The sequence below is a fragment of the Coenobita brevimanus genome, chromosome 110 (genome assembly GCF_032717465.1).
Source record: "Coenobita brevimanus isolate Jiangsu-jjx chromosome 110, ASM3271746v2, whole genome shotgun sequence".
In the NCBI taxonomy this organism is placed as follows: Eukaryota; Metazoa; Arthropoda; class Malacostraca; order Decapoda; family Coenobitidae; genus Coenobita; species Coenobita brevimanus.
In genome coordinates this window covers 28,832,315-28,846,347 of record NC_137063.1, presented here as the reverse complement: position 1 = coordinate 28,846,347, position 14,033 = coordinate 28,832,315, and the positions used below count along the sequence as shown (strand labels likewise).

Sequence of the window (14,033 nt, the reverse complement as noted above, 5' to 3'; positions counted from 1 at the left end):
ACAATAAAATCACTCAGTGGAGCGCAAAGTGGATACAGGGACGGTTAAACTTAGTGATACACTGTTGGTTTTCCACTAAAGTTTGTGGTTTCCCACCGAAGTACAATGTCACGAATTTGTATGAATACACAATCGCGTGAATTCGTGACATTATACCCCATCAAAATAAAATTTTTCCTCTGAAAAATTTTACGATATATACATACATATGAATCCTAACTCAGTCACACAAGATTCACACTATGGTGTGTGTACTATCCTGCTACAGGAGAAAATCACTGACGCCAATGAGCGTAAAACCTCGTGTTTACATTAACAGAAGCAAGCTTCAGGGAAAAACTCCGTGACGATGGTGAAAAAGCTTGTACTCAGGTAAACTGAGCGAAAAGTTTGCTACATTTACATTAACAACTAATTGTTATGTAGCGTGGTGTATGTAATACACAGTGTAGGTGTGACTGTAGTACTGTAACTGTATCTATGTGTAAAATGATATAATACAAATTAATAATAAACTGAGATGAGGCAGAAGAGAAGAGGTGGCAGCATGCAGCAGAGACAATCAGCTGATCTGCACGGGAAAGCTGCTATGCCCACCATCTGTACCTGTAAAATCAATGATGGTGGAGCATCAAAAGTGTCAATGTGACAAACAATTTTTATTAAATTACAATTTCTCTCTCTGCCTAGTAGTCAGTACATATGCTACAAAAAGTACACTATTATTTTCTTATTGGATAAATTCTTAACCAGGAAACTTAGTCCCAGGACAGAATCTCAAAGGACCCTTTAGTTTACTAGTTAAACCTAACTCTACACTTACGATTAATATTGGCAAGCTGAGAATCACTACGCAATCTCGGGCAGATAACATTTTAATACCCAACGTGGGTGTGAACACTCATGTGGATAATGTGCATTCTCCGGGAATCCTCAGAGAGGCCCATAGCTCAAGACACACCACAAAGTAATTCAGACACAGCCTCAGATTGCCTCTGTGGGGGTCTCAAACTTCCCCCTTAACCTAGTGTACACATGTATGTACAGGCCCTGGACATGATGTGTCCTGTGGGGCCAACAGGCAAAACATTAGGTCTGCACCCATACTACCATTGCCCTCTCTTTCAAATGACTCAGAGATTAGGGATGTGGACTCAAATGGCACAGGAAGGGCACATCCCTGATTGGTGGTATGTTGACACACATTGCAGGAAAGCACAAACCTATCTATTTCCTGTCCCATTCCTGGCCAGAGAAAGTCAGCACGGATATGGCCTTGAATTTTATTTTTGCCCATATGACGTCCTGGTGCTGAACTATGACCCCATTCTAACACTGCTTGGCAATACTTTGCAGGAACGACAAATTGCAGTTGAACCTCGCCTTGGGGTGTTGGTGACTCATGGAGCACTCGTTCTTGTTTACGAAGGAACCTGGCTTGACCTCCCCGTGAATACTTAATCACTTTACCCTTATCATTTCTCCACACAGCAGCAAGTGTCGGACAGAGTATTGTTCTTGGACAACATCTTGGCTACAAATCAGATCTTGCAGAGTTGCGATGGTCAATGGGGTGACATGGTTCGGAGCCTTGGCCCTGTTTCTTGTTACTGCAGCCGAAGTCTGAGTAGTGCCATCTACATTGGAACTATACTTTGCACCTGGTATGTTGCCTATAATTTGGTCAAACAAAGGTTCTGGCATGACAACTGCAACTGTCGTACCAGTGTAAAAGGGAGATGCTACCTGGATATGTGCCTCAGGGAACAATCTCACTAATCCATCAATAAGCTGAGCTTGGATCTGTCGACCTGTATACTCGTCAGACCAAACTAGACTCTGCCTGACAGAGCAACCTGTGGAACCATTGTCTCTCAGAACCTTTACAGAAACGCCTCCCACAAACCCTGGCTGAACAAGGAAGGCTCATTTACCTGTGGGAGGGCCTGTGGAGGAAGCAGCCAGCCACTGATACGGCTGCATAGAGCACAACTCTGCGAATGTGATGCCCTGATGACTAGATGCCTGAGGGGTCGTAATCACCGTCTGGGGAGTTGGAACGTTGACCATCTGTGGAGGAGGGTTCACTGTCACAGGGAAACTAGTGAATTGTGGGGAAGTACCTGTGCTGCCAGGGACGACACCACCGTGCACTTGTCGGGGAATGAAGGCTGCATTTGCCTCCTGCCTCCCATACACTGGTGCTGGTGCTGAATAGGATTGTCCAGACTGTCGATCGCGTGGCTGATACTGCTGCTGGTTAGGGTACTTGTTGTACTCCTTCCAAACAGGTTGCTGTGCATTCTGCCCCTGGTCCTTCTTCTGCTGTTTATTTGGGCCTTGGCCATTATTCTAAGAACGGCCTTGATGCTGGGGTTCAGTCTGAGATGGCTTCCCAGACTTGGCAGTATCTTTCCTGTTCCAGGTCTGTTGCTTACGAGTTTGGTACCCGTACGCAGTAAAGAATGCATCAATCTTTTCCACCATTTGGCTGGCATCCCTTACCTGGCAGATCTTAAGCTGAGCCATAAGCTCAGCAGGCCATGACTTTTCTAGCCGTGTGTGCAGCATGATGTCAATTATCCCCTGTTGCATGCGAGGGGTCTCATCTTTCTCCATCCACTCATCTAAGTAAGCAGTGAGATGGTAGAGGAACTGAACAGCAGTCGTCTTTTCTTGGAGACATGCTCTCATGAACTGACTCCTGGCATTGTCAACTGTGAGACCATACACTTTGATGAGTGCAGCCTTCATCACCTCATACGTGAGATTGTCTCCACGAATTCTGTGGAGAATATCGAGGGCAAGGCCCTCAAACAAGCTAAGAAACTGGAGCTGCTTAGCTGCCTCATCCAGGTGGTACAGCTGTGCGATGTCTTCAAAATGAGCTATGAATGGCTCGATTCAATTGCCTTCCTTATATGAAGGAAACTTGAGGTGCGGGGTTGCCAGAACATGTGCTGGGAGAGCACTCGTGGAGCTCGGGTCGGCTGCACTAGATGTGCCTAAAGCCAAGGAGTCTCGTTTGAGCTTCAACACCTCAAGCTCATGTTTCTCACGAGCCTCGCGCTCGGCACGCTCTTGTTGACATTCTCTCTCACGTTCCTCATGCTGTTCTTGCTCATGTTCTTGATGAATTTTCTGATCTTCACAGGCCTCATTCTCACGTTGCTGTTCATAATTGTGCCGTGACAGCACATAATCTTTAATTTCCTGAGGATTGGTAAGCCCCATATCTCTGGCTTCCTGTATAAATAAACTAGTAGTCATGATGCTAACTAAGGTAAGACTGAGAGGACTAATAACTGAGTACTGACTGCTGTTTCGCAGAGAAATGCTAATATTCAAAAGTAAAGAATCTAGGCACAGGCTGGCAGTGACCAGGCTTATATTCTGTGGAGGAGGATTCACTGTCGCAGGGGGACTAGTGAACTGTGACCAGCTTTATCTCCCTTGGAGGAGGATTCACTGTCACAGGGGGACTAGTGAATTGTGACCAGTTTTATCTCCTGTGGAGGAGGATTCACTGTTGCAGGGGACTTGTGAATTGTGACCAGTTTTATCTCCTGTGGAGGAGGATTCACTGTCGTAGGGGGACTAGTGAATTGTGATCAGCTTTATCTAGTTAAACTGGTAGGATTCACTGTCGTAGGGGGACTAGTGAATTGTGATCAGCTTTATCTAGTTAAACTGGTAGGATTCACTGTCGCAGGGGGACTAGTGAACTGTGACCAGTTTCATCTTGTTAAACTGGTAAAGAAAGAAAAAAAATGCAACTGGGCTGGAAAAGTCTTACATAAAATTAATAAACCAGAATCAATAACCACCAGTAAGATAGTGCCTACAGTATAGACTTTAATGATAACAAATACCTAGGTAAGAATGAATGAGTATTATTTCGTTAATAACTTTAGACCTAGGAGTTAATATCCAGGAATGAGGTCGCCAGATGTCACGGGGGGGAAGTAAAATTTTAAAATAAAATGCTATATAGGTACATAGTCTGTTGACACAAGGTGAATCAATTTGTGAATTCAATTAGTAAGTTTTACTTTATTCTGGCTTACTTTGCCGATTCTCTAAGGACGAGAATTTTATAAACTTTCTCGACAGTACACAGTGGAGACTATCTACTCATGAATGCTGTATTACTATGGTGGTACCAGTCTTAAGTGGCGGTTTGGGTGGGGCACGAACCTCTGTACAGTGATGCCACGTGTTCCATACCTGCTATGTGAACGGCTCTGATATATGTAATAGGCATCACAATAAGATAAACACATAAGAATATAATGGTAATGTGTGTATTATAATATATGAAAGAACAGTAAACTGATTATGCGTAAAATATTTATACGGCAATACAGAAACGTGGCATAATTATTTTACAGTGTTGCTTAAAAAAAAGTAGTCACTTTTATTGGCTCTTACCGTATTTCTGGGGTTGGTAATAATGTCACAATTATGATTATAAGATAATGTGAAGGAATATAAGCAAAAATATGCCAGTTTCTTAGTAAAAAAATATATACATTAAGCTCTCGTGAGCGGCAACACTCACACACACCCAGTCCAACCTGGTCATCTGTGAGGGATAGAGGAATAAGCCTGTTTGGGGACACCTCTTAAAAAAAAATGCGCCAAGACTTTAACCTCCTGGGTGGTGTGGAAATAAAGACAAATTTACAATATGTACATTATAACGTAAAAGAAAATAACCAAAATGTATCCTAAAATACCACAGACGAGAGAGAGAGAGAGAGAGAGAGAGAGGGGGGGGGGGAGGCAGACCAGGGGAAGTGTTGAGTGCAGCGTAGTGAGAGATGAAGGAAGGGAGGGAACAAAGGAGGGAGAGAGTGATTGAATGAAAACAAATCATGGCGCCACAACAACGAGGTCATCTGGCGCCATATGTAAAACAATAATATTTTTAAACATAATTAGATATAATAAACACAAAATAAAGAAATGAAAGCACAAGTTTATAAGTCACTCATAAAAGAAACAAAATTCCCAAGGGTGACGCACATCTCCCCAAGGAGAGAGAGAGAGAGAGAGAAGGCAGGCAAGGGGCAGTGTTGAGTGCATTGTCAAGCTGAGGGAAAGATGAAGGGAAGGAAGGAAGGAGGGCGAGAATGACTGAATGAAAAGGCGCCGTAACTCCGAGGTCATCTGGCGTCATATGTAAAACAATAATATAATATAAAACAAAATAAAGAAATGAAAGCACAAGTTTATAAGACAAAAGAAACAAAATTCCCTAGGGTGATGCACATCCCCCCAGGAGAGAGAGAGAGAGAGAGAGAGAGAGAGAGAGAGAGAGGGGCATTGCGAGTATGGAAAACGTGGCAACACTGTACAGAGGTTCGTGCCCCACCCAAACCGCCACTTTAGAATGGTACGACCATAGTACTGTTAGCCTACGAGAAAGTGTGATCCTTATCGCCTGACAATCAATAACTAACAATAATAATGGACAGGTCCTTGCTGGTGCTTAACTCCTGGCTGGCACAATAGATTTAAGATTTGATATGGAAGAACTGGCTAAAATACCAGTCTTGATTAAGATGTTTGTGTGAACTGGGAGTAGTACACTAAAGTAAGATCAGTGTGGAGAAATGAAACACGATTCTACACTTACATTAAGCTCAAAGAAAAGAACTGTAAACTGATTAATTACAATGAAATAAATTTACATTACATGAATTTCAAAAATGAATTTAAGAGAGGAATTCACTGTTGCAGGGGGACTAGTGAATTCAAATATCAAAGGAAATACACTCACTCACTCATTCAAAAGCTAATTAGACTTAAACCCACGAAAACGAACGGAAACACTGGTAAGTAGAGGGAACGGAGTTAAAGCTACACAAGACTGGGTGTCTGTCTGTTTTTATGGGAGGCGATGCTCGCTGCTAAGCCCACTACACCAATCACCGACTCGGTGGGGAGACGCTGGGAATCCCTGTACAGTGGAGACGCTGCTCTTAATGCTTGGCACAATGAGTACCTTCTCCTGAGGCAGTCCGAAACTGACTGATGTAACCAAGCCGCGTATGGGAGTGAGAGATGGCCATGTTCACCGGAAGTGGGCGTGGCCTAACTTCAACGGTCAACGGAGGCAGGGGGAACAATATATAAGCGCAATAAAATCACTAAGTGGAGCACAAAGTGCATACAGGGACGGTTAAACTGAGTGATACACAATGGGTTTTCCATTAAAGTTCGTGGTTTCCCACCAAAGTACAATGTCACGAATTTGTATAACTACACAATCGCGCGAATTCGTGACAACAACCAAAGAAAACCCAGACCAGCACAACAACAACAACAACAACAACAAAAACAGACCAGCACAACCAAACAAAACCCAGACCTGCACAACCAAACAAAACCCAAACCAGCACAACCAAACAAAACCCAAACCAGCACAACCAAACAAAACCGAATCCAACAAAAGCAAACAAAACCGAATCCAACACAGCCAAACAAAACACATACCAGCACAACCAAACAAAATCCAGACCAGCACAACCAAAGAAAACCCAGACCAGCACAACCAAAGAAAACCCAGATGAGCACAACCAAACAGAACCCACACCAGCACAACAAAACAAAACCCAGGCCAGCATAACCAAACAAAACCCACACCAGCACAATCAAACAAAACCCAAACCAGCACAACCAAACAAAACCCAAACCAGCACAACAAAATAAAACCCAGGCCAGCACAACAAAACAAAACCCAGACCAGCACAACAAAATAAAACCCAGACCAGCACAACCAAAGAAAACCCAGACCAGCACAACCAAAGAAAACCCAGATGAGCACAACCAAACAGAACCCAGACCAGCACAACAAAACAAAACCCACACCAGCACAACCAAACAAAACCCAGACCAGCACAACCAAAGAAAACCCAGACCAGCACAACCAAATAATACCCACACGAGCACAACGAAAAAAACAAACAACCCAGGATAACCAAACAAAACCCAGACAATCACAACCAATCAAAACCCAGACCAGCACAACTAAACAAAACCCAGACCAGCACTACAAAACCAAGACCAGCAGAGCCAAACAAGACCCAACCCAGCATAGCCAAACAAAACCGAATCCAGCACAACCAAACAAAACCCAAACCAGCACAACTGTCACGGGGAGATGTGACTTTAAGAATAAAAAGTTGATATAAATATATGATTGATAAACACAAAGTGAATCGACTTGTGAAATCAAGTAATAAGTTTTACTTTATGCTGGCTTACTCTGCCGATTCTCTAAGGACGAGAATTTTATAAAGTTTCTCGACAGTACACAGCGGAGACTATCTACTCATGGATGCTGTATCATTGGTACTGTTAGCCTCCGAGAAAGTGTGATCCTTACCCCCTGGCAATCAATAACTGATAATAATGGACAGGTCCTTGCTGATGCTTAACTCCTGGCTGGCACAAGGGATTTAAGTTTTATTATGGAAGACCTGGCTAAAATACCAGCCGTGATTAAGAAGTTTGTGCAAACTGGGAGTAGCACACTAAAGGAAGCTCAACGTGGAGAAATGAAACACGATTCTACACTTACATTAAGCTCAAAGAAAAGAACTGTAAAGTTATTAGTTTCAATTAAATAAATATACATTACATGAATTTCAAAAATGAATTCAAGAATGGAATTCATTGTCGCAGGGGATAGTGAATTCAAATATCAAAGCAAATACACTCACTCACTCATTCAAAAGCTAATTAGACTTCAAGCCAGGAAAACGAACGGAAATACTGGTCAGTGGAGGGAACGGAGCTGAAGCTACACAAAACTGGGTGTCTGTCTGTTTCTATGGCAGGTGCTTCTCGCTGCTAAGCCCAGTACGCCAATCACGAACTCGGTGGGGAGATGCCGGGAATTGCTGTACGACAGAGACACTCCTCCCAATGCTGGGCACAATGAATACCTTCTCCCAAGGAGGTCTGAAGCTGACATATGTAACCAAGCCAGGTTTTTTTTTAAGTGAGGAAGAAGGAACCAAAAGCCACGAGCCCGCAATTGTTGTTCCTTCCAAGAGAAAAACACAATACAAGAGAGAGCCAAATTCAAGATCTGATCATTTCGAGATGCCTGGACACACTGCGTTTGAAAGACTGGAGATCATAGGAAGCAGGAAATACAGACATAGGGAGACAGTTCCAGAGTTGACCTGTTGGATAAATGAAGGACAGGGAGTAACGGTTAACTCTTGCATTAGAGAGTTGGACAAAAAAGGGATGAGAGTTTGCTGCTAGACGGGTGCTGCGCACCCGTCGCAGAGGTGGAGGAATGCATGCAGACAGTTCAGAGGAGCACTGACCATTGAAGTAGTGACAGGAAAGAGATAAAGATGCAACAGTTTGATGAAGAGACAGAGGTTGAAGGGAGTCAGTAAGAGGAGGAGAGTTAATGAGACGAAAAGCCTTTGACTCCACTCTATTAAGAAAAGCTGTATGTGGGGAGCCTCCCCACACATGACAGTTGTACTCCGCACAGTAGCAGATAAAACACCTGTATAGAGTCAACAATTGTGCAGGGATAAAGAAGAAATGGAGTCGGTATGGGAGTAGGAGATGGACATGTTCACCGGAAGTAGGAGTGGCCTAACTTCAATGGTCAGTGAAGGCAGGGCGAACGATATACACATGCAATAAAATCACTCAATGGAGCACAAAGTGCATACAGGGGCGGTTAAACTGAGTGATACACAGTGGGTTTTCCACTAAAGTTTGTCGTTTTCCATCAAAGTACAGTGTCACGAATTTGTATGAATACACAATCACGTGAATTCGTGACATTATACCCCAACAAAATCAGATTTTTCTCTGAAAATTTTTACGATATATACATACATATAAATCCTAACTCAGTCACACATGATGCACATTGTGGGGTGTGTACTATCCTGCTACTGGAGAAAATCACTGTTGCCAGTGAGCGTGAAAACCTCGTGTTTACATTAATAGAAGCAAGCTTGAGGGAAAATCTCCGTGACGACAGTGAAAAATCGTGTACTCAGGTCAAACTGAGTGAGAAGTTCACTACATTTACATTAACAACTAATTGTTATGTAGCGTGGTGTATGTAATACACAGTGTAGGTGTGATAGTTGTAGTGTAACTGTACCTATGTGTGCAATGATATAATACAAATTAATGGTAAATGGTGATGATGAGGCAGAAGAGAAGAGGTGGCAGCATGCAGCAGAGACAATAAGCTGATATGCACGGAAAAACTGCTATGCCCGCCATCTGAACCTGTGAAAACAATGATGGTGGAGTATCAAAAGTGTCAATGTGACAAACAATTTTTTTAAAATTACAATTTCTCTCTCTGCCTAGTAGCCAGTACATATGCTACAAAAAGTACACTATTATTTTCTTATTGGGTACATTATTAACCAGGAAACTTAGTCCCAGGACAGAATCTCAATGGACCATTTAGTTTACTGGTTAAACCTAACTCTGCACTTACAATTAATATCGGCAAGCTGAGAATCCCTACGCAATCTCGGACAGGTCACATTTTAATATCCAAAGTGGGTGTGAACACTCATGTGGATAATGTGCATTCTCTGGGAATCCTCAGAGAGGCCCACAGCTCGAGACATACCACAAGGTAATTCAGATACAGCCTCAGATTGCCTCTGTGGGAGTCTCGAACTTCCCCCTTAACCTAGTGTACACATGTATGTACAGGCCCTGGACATGATATGTCCTGTGGGGCCAACGGGCGAAACCATTGCCCTCTCTTTCAAATGACTCAGAGATTAGGGGTGTGGATTCAAATGGCGCAGGAAGGGCACATCCCTGATTGGTGGTACATTGACACACATTACAGGAATGCACAAACCTATCTATTTCCTTTCTCATTCCTGGAAGAAAAAGTCAGCACAGATATGGCCTTGGGTTTTATTTTTGCCCATGTGACCTCCTGGTGCTGAACTATGACCCCATTCTAACACTGCTTGGCGATACTTCGCGGGAACGACAAATTGCAGGCGAACCTCGCCCTGGGGTGTTTGTGACTCACGGAACAGTCATCCTTGTTTATGAAGGAACCTGCCTTGACCTCCCCGTGAATACTTAATCATTTTACCTTTTTGCTTTTTCTGCACAGCAGCAAGTGTCGGGTCAGAGTGTTGTTCTTGGACAACATCTTGGCTACAAATCAGATCTTGCGGCGTTGCGACGGTCAACGGATTGACATGGTTCGGAGCCTTGGCCCTGTTTCTTGTTACTGCAGCCGAAGTCTGAGTAGTGCCATCTACAGTGGAAGTATACTTGACACACGGTATGTTGCCTATAATTAGGTCAAACAAAGGTTCTGGCATGACAACTGCAACTGTCATACCAGTGTAAAAGGGAGATGCTACCTGGATACATGCCTCAGGGAACAATCTCACTGATCCATCAATAAGCTGAGCTTGGACCTGTCGACCTGTATACTCATCATGCCAAAATAGACTCAGCCTGTCAGAGCAACCTGAGGAACCATTGTCTCTCAGAACGTTTGCAGAAATGCCTCCCACAAACCCTGGCTGAACAAGGAAGGCACATTTACCTGTGGGAGGGCCTGTGGAGGAAGCAGCCAGCCACTGATACGGCTGCATAGAGCACAACTCTGCGAATGTGACGACCTGATGCCTAGATGCCTGAGGGGTCGTACTCACTGTCTGGGGAGTTGGAGTGTTGACCACCTGTGGAGGAGGGTTCACTGTCACAGGGGGACTAGTGAATTGTGGCGAACTACCTGTGCTGCTAGGGACGACACCACCATGTGCTTGTTGGAGAATGAAGGCTACATTTGCCTCCTTCCTCCGATACACTGGTGCTGCTGCTGAATAGGATTGTCCAGACTGTCGATCGCGTGGCTGATACTGCTGCTGGTTAGAGTACTTGTTGTACTCCTTCCAGACAGGTTGCTGAGCATTCTGTCCCTGGTCCTTCTTGTGCAGTTTGTTTGGGCCTTGGCCATTATTCTGAGAACGGCCTTGATGCTGGGGTTCAGTCTGAGATGGCTTCCCAGACTTGGCAGTATCTTTCCTGTTCCAGGTCTGTTGCTTACGAGTTTGGTACCTGTACACAGTAAAAAATGCATCAGCCTTTTCCACCATTTGGCTGGCATCCCTTACCTGGCAGATCTTAAGCTGAGCCATAAGCTCAGCAGGCCATGGCTTTTCTAGCTGTGTGTGCATCATGAGGTCAATTATCCCCCGTTGCATGGAAGGAGTCTCATCGTTCTCTATCCACTCATCTAAGTAAGCAGTGAGATGGTCGAGGAACTGAACAGCAGTCTCCTTTTCTTGGAGAGACGCTCTCGTGAACTGACTCCTGGCGTCGTCAGCTGTGAGACCGTACGCTTTCAAGAGTGCAGCCTTCATCATCTCATATATGAGATTGTCTCCACGAATTCTGTGGAGAATATCGAGGGCAGGGCCCTCAAACACGCTAAGAAACTGGAGCCGATTAGCTGCCTCATCCAGCTGGTACAGCTGTGCCATGTCTGCGAAACAAGCTATGAATGGCTGGATTTACTTGCCTTCCTTATATTAAGGAAGCTTGAGGCACGGGGTTGCCAGAACATGTGCTGGGAGAGCACTCGTGGAGCTCGGGTCGGCTGCACCAGATGTGCCTGAAGCCAAGGAGTCTCGTCTGAGCTTCAACACTTTAAGCGCATGTTTCTCACATGCCTCGCGCTTGGCACTCTCCTGTTTACGCTTTCTCTCACGTTCCTTGTGCTGTTTTCGCTCATGTTCACATTGAATTTTCTGCTCTTCACAGGCCTCATTCTCACGTTGCTGTTCATAATTGTGCCGTGAGAGCACATAATCTTTAATTTCCTGGGAATTGGTAAGGCCCATATCTTTGGCTTCCTGCATTAAGAAACTAGTAGCCATGATGCTATTTCAGGTAAGACTGAGAGGAGTAATGACTGAGTACTGACTGCCGTTTCGCAGAGAAATGCTAATATTCAAAGGTAAAGAATATAGGCGCAGGCTGGTGGTGACCAGGCTTATCTCCTGTGGAGGAGGATTCACTGTTGCTGGGGGACTAGTGAATTGTGACCAGCTTTATCTCCTTTGGAGGAGGATTCACTGTTGCAGGGGGACTAGTGATTTGTGACCAGTTTTATCTCCTGTGGAGGAGGATTCACTGTTGCAGGGGGACTAATGAACTGTGACCAGTTTTATCTCCTGTGGAGGAGGATTCACTATCGCAGGGGGACTATTGAATTGCGACCAGTTTTGTCTCCTGTGGAGGATGTTTCACTGTTGCAGGGGGACTAGTGAATTGTGATCAGCTTTATCTAGTTAAACTGGTAGGATTCACTGTTGCAGGAGGACTAGTGAACTGTGACCAGTTTCATCTAGTTAAACTGGTAAAGAAAGACAAAAAGAAATGCAACTGGGCTGGAAAAACTTACATAAAATTAATAAACCAGAATGAATAACCACCAGTAAGATAGTGCCTATATACTTCAATGATAACAAATACCTAGGTAAGAGTGAGCGAGTATTATTTCGTTAATAACTTTAGAGGTAGGAGTTAATATCCCGGAATGAGGTCGCCAGATGTCATGAGGGGGATGTGAAATTTTAAAATAAAATTCTCTGTAGGTATATAGTCTGTTGACAAGGTGAATCAACTTGTGAAATCAAGTAGTAAGTTTTACTTTATTCTGGCTTACTTTGCCGATTCTCTAAGGACGAGAATTTTATAAACTTTCTCAACAATACACAGCGGAGACTATCTACTCACGAATGCTGTATCATTAGTACTGTTAGCCTCCGAGAAAATGTGATCCTTACCCCTTAACAATCAATAACTAATAATAATAATGAACAGGTCCTTGTTGGTGCTTAACTCCTGGCTGGCACAATTTATTCAAGCTTTAGTGTAGAAGAACTGGCTAAAATACCAGTCGTGATTAAGAAGTTTGTGCGAACTGGGAGTAGCACACTAAAGTAAGATCAGTGTGGAGAAATGAAACACGATTCTACACTTACATTAAGTTCAAAGAAAAGAACTGTAAACTGAGTAATTACAATGAAATAAATTTACATTACATGAATTTCAAAAATGAATTCAAGAGGGGAATTCACTGTCGCAAGGGGACTAGTGAATTCAGTATCAAAGGAAATACATTCACTCACTCATTCAAAAGCTAATTAGACTTAAACCTAGGAAAACGAACGGAAATACTGGTCAATGGAGGGAATGAAGCTGAAGCTAAACAAGACTGGGCGTCTGTCTGTTTCTATGGCAGGTGCTGCTCGTTGCTAAGCCCACTACGCTGATCACTGACTCGGTGTGGAGATGCGGGGAATTGCTGTACAACGGAGACCCTGCTCTCAACGCTTGGCACAACGAGTACCTTCTCCAGAGGCAGTCCGAAGCTGACTGATGTAACCAAGCCAGGTATCAGTGTGAGAGATGGCCATGTTCACCGGAAGTGGGCGTGGCCTAACTTCAACGGTCAACGGAGGCAGGGCGAACGATATACAAGCGCAATAAAATCAGTAAGTGGAGCACAAAGTGCATACATGGACGGTTAAACTGAGTGATACACAGTGGGTTTTCCATTAAAGTTCGTGGTTTCCCACCAAAGTACAATGTCACGAATTTGTATAACTACACAATCGCGCGAATTCGTGACAACAACCAAAGAAAACCCAGACCAGCACAACAACAGCAACAACAACAACAAAAACAGACCAGCACAACCAAACAAAACCCAGACCTGCACAACCAAACAAAACCCAGACCTGCACAACCAAACAAAACCCAGACCTGCACAACCAAACAAAACCCAGACCTGCACAACCAAACAAAACCCAAACCAGCACAACCAAACAAAACCGAATCCAACACAAGCAAACAAAACCGAATCTAACACAGCCAAACAAAACACATACCAGCACAACCAAACAAAATCCAGACCAGCACAACCAAAGAAAACCCAGACCAGCACAACAAAACAAAACCCAGACCAGCACAACAAA

General features: G+C 43.9%; 1 protein-coding gene across 1 annotated transcript in view; it reads left to right on the top strand.

Annotated features, from left to right (window-relative positions):
• Positions 1 to 3,271: 3,271 nt before the first annotated feature.
• LOC145417525 (transient receptor potential cation channel subfamily A member 1 homolog) overlaps positions 3,272 to 14,033 on the top strand; it is a 35,416-nt gene continuing 24,654 nt past the window's right edge. Inside the window, exons 1-2 of the mRNA XM_080286234.1 lie at positions 3,272 to 3,283; positions 13,298 to 13,419. Coding sequence (XP_080142360.1) covers positions 3,272 to 3,283; positions 13,298 to 13,419 — 134 coding nt within the window. The remainder of the gene's footprint in view (positions 3,284 to 13,297; positions 13,420 to 14,033) is intronic.